Source organism: Ahaetulla prasina, chromosome 1, assembly GCF_028640845.1.
Source record: "Ahaetulla prasina isolate Xishuangbanna chromosome 1, ASM2864084v1, whole genome shotgun sequence".
Taxonomy (NCBI): domain Eukaryota; kingdom Metazoa; phylum Chordata; class Lepidosauria; order Squamata; family Colubridae; genus Ahaetulla; species Ahaetulla prasina.
Genome location: NC_080539.1, coordinates 1,064,720 through 1,066,540, shown reverse-complemented (window position 1 = coordinate 1,066,540; position 1,821 = coordinate 1,064,720). Strand labels below are relative to the sequence as shown.

The 1,821-nt window shown below is 50.2% G+C and overlaps 1 protein-coding gene across 2 annotated transcripts in view; it reads right to left on the bottom strand.

Moving 5' to 3' along the window:
- Positions 1-433: 433 nt before the first annotated feature.
- SUPT6H (SPT6 homolog, histone chaperone and transcription elongation factor) overlaps positions 434-1,821 on the bottom strand; it is a 59,267-nt gene continuing 57,879 nt past the window's right edge. For both annotated transcript variants that reach the window (XM_058163926.1, XM_058163927.1), the window contains exon 37: positions 434-752. In XM_058163926.1, coding sequence (XP_058019909.1) covers positions 566-752 — 187 coding nt within the window. In that variant the 3' untranslated portion in view covers positions 434-565. The remainder of the gene's footprint in view (positions 753-1,821) is intronic.

Genomic DNA, 1,821 nt, shown 5'->3' with positions numbered 1-1,821 from the left:
ACTGACTGGGCTGTTTTTCTTGCAAGCTTTTTTTCCTTTCTTCTTTTCTTTCCTTTTTTAGTAACACAACTGAATAAATATTGTCCTGCGATGCGGCTTATGGCGGAGGCCACGTTCTGTTTGGAGCTCAGGCAGCAAAGCGCCCCGAACATCGACACAGCCACTGAGCACAGAGTAGCAAGAGCGAACGAGGGAGAGAAAGAGAGAGAGAGGGAGGGAGGGAGAGGAGGCGGACAGGCCATGTCCAGTCAGTTTGAAGCCAGGCCTTCTCATGCCACTCCTGGCCTGGCCATTCTGCTTCGGCCTCACCAGTCCTGGCAAAGTGGGAACCGCAGGGCAAAAAAACCCAGGCACACTCAAAGGCCTCAATGGGTCCGAGAGCCGCAGGGCCGCCTCGGTGCCAACAACCCAGCGGCTTCTTCAAGTCTCCGCTGCCTACGGAGGGCGCAGCCGGGCGTCCCTGGCACACTTTTTCCACGCGGGGCAAATCGAACGAAAGGAAGAAGATGGAGCGAAGTGGCTGGGCAAGGGGGGGCCAGCGTCATCGGGCTCCTTCTGCGGGAGACTACCGGTCCATCTCGTCCAACAGTGGGGTGGCGTCGCCGGCCACGGACATGGGCGTGCTCTCGATCATGGGGCTGGGCGAAGGGCGAGGGGTCAGCCGCTGCTTCTGCTTCCGGCGTTCGGCCTCCTTCTCCTGCAGCCACTGTTCGGCCATCTTGCCCCAGTCGATGGGCGCGTGGGAGGTGGACCTGCAGGGAAAACGAGGGAGACAATGAGGACCGGTGGCATGGGTCCCTTCAGCTGTGGCTGTGTCCTATGGGTGGGCCATCCCATTGGCAGGAGTGTCCAACCTTGGCTGGATTTCAACTCCCAGAATTCCCCAGCCAGCAAGTCCCCCCGTCTTAAAGGGGCCAAGGTTGGACACTCCCGCTCTTGGAAGCCGTAATTTCACAACATATGGACAGATTTAATCATCGTTCCAACTGGGAAACTGATGACCCTAGGGCAAGCTGAGCCCAAAAATGCCAGGGCATTTCCGGAAGTCTGATAAATGAGCCATCAACAAAGTAGGCAAAGAGACACTCAAAGCCAGAAAGGGAACAAGCTCTAAGCACCTCTCCAATTCATCGATTCGATTCCTATTCCATAATTCTATTCTATTCTATTCCTATTCCAACCCTGAGCTACCACGATTCCCTCTGTCTTGGCCCAGAAGCCTTGTGTAGGTGGGGCTGCTGGGTCCCTGGCCCTGGCTTCTGCCCTGGCAGAAGCTCCTTCCCTGGTGAGGCTTCCTCCGAAATTCAGGGCAGACCCAGCAAGACAGCGATGGCCGCCCAAGGCCTTTGGGAGGGAAAGTCATCCGGTGAAAGGATGAAAATAACTGTAAAGGTAGCTTGAGCCCAATAAGCTGACTCCATAAACGCCTGAAAATAACAAAGCTAAAAGAAAATAAATCTTTGTTCCTTAAAACTTGATCCCCATTTTCCCAAAAAGCTTTCTTGGGTTCTTTTTTCCTTTGAAAGTGTTTCACTTCTTTTTTTTATTTTGTTAATTCTATTTCCTTAATTACCAACAATAATATAGTTTCCACTCTCAATATTATTACTTTCCTCATCATTTCAAATATCATTTTCTCCAATTGTTGCCAAAACTTTTTAACCTTGTCACATTTACACCACATATGTTCATAAGTCCCCAATTCCATCTCACATCTCCAACATTTTTTACTAATTTTTTTATCCATTTGTGACAATCTTACTGGAGTCAAATACCATTTCCAAACAACTTTATAATTATGCTCTTTAATCCTTATAGATA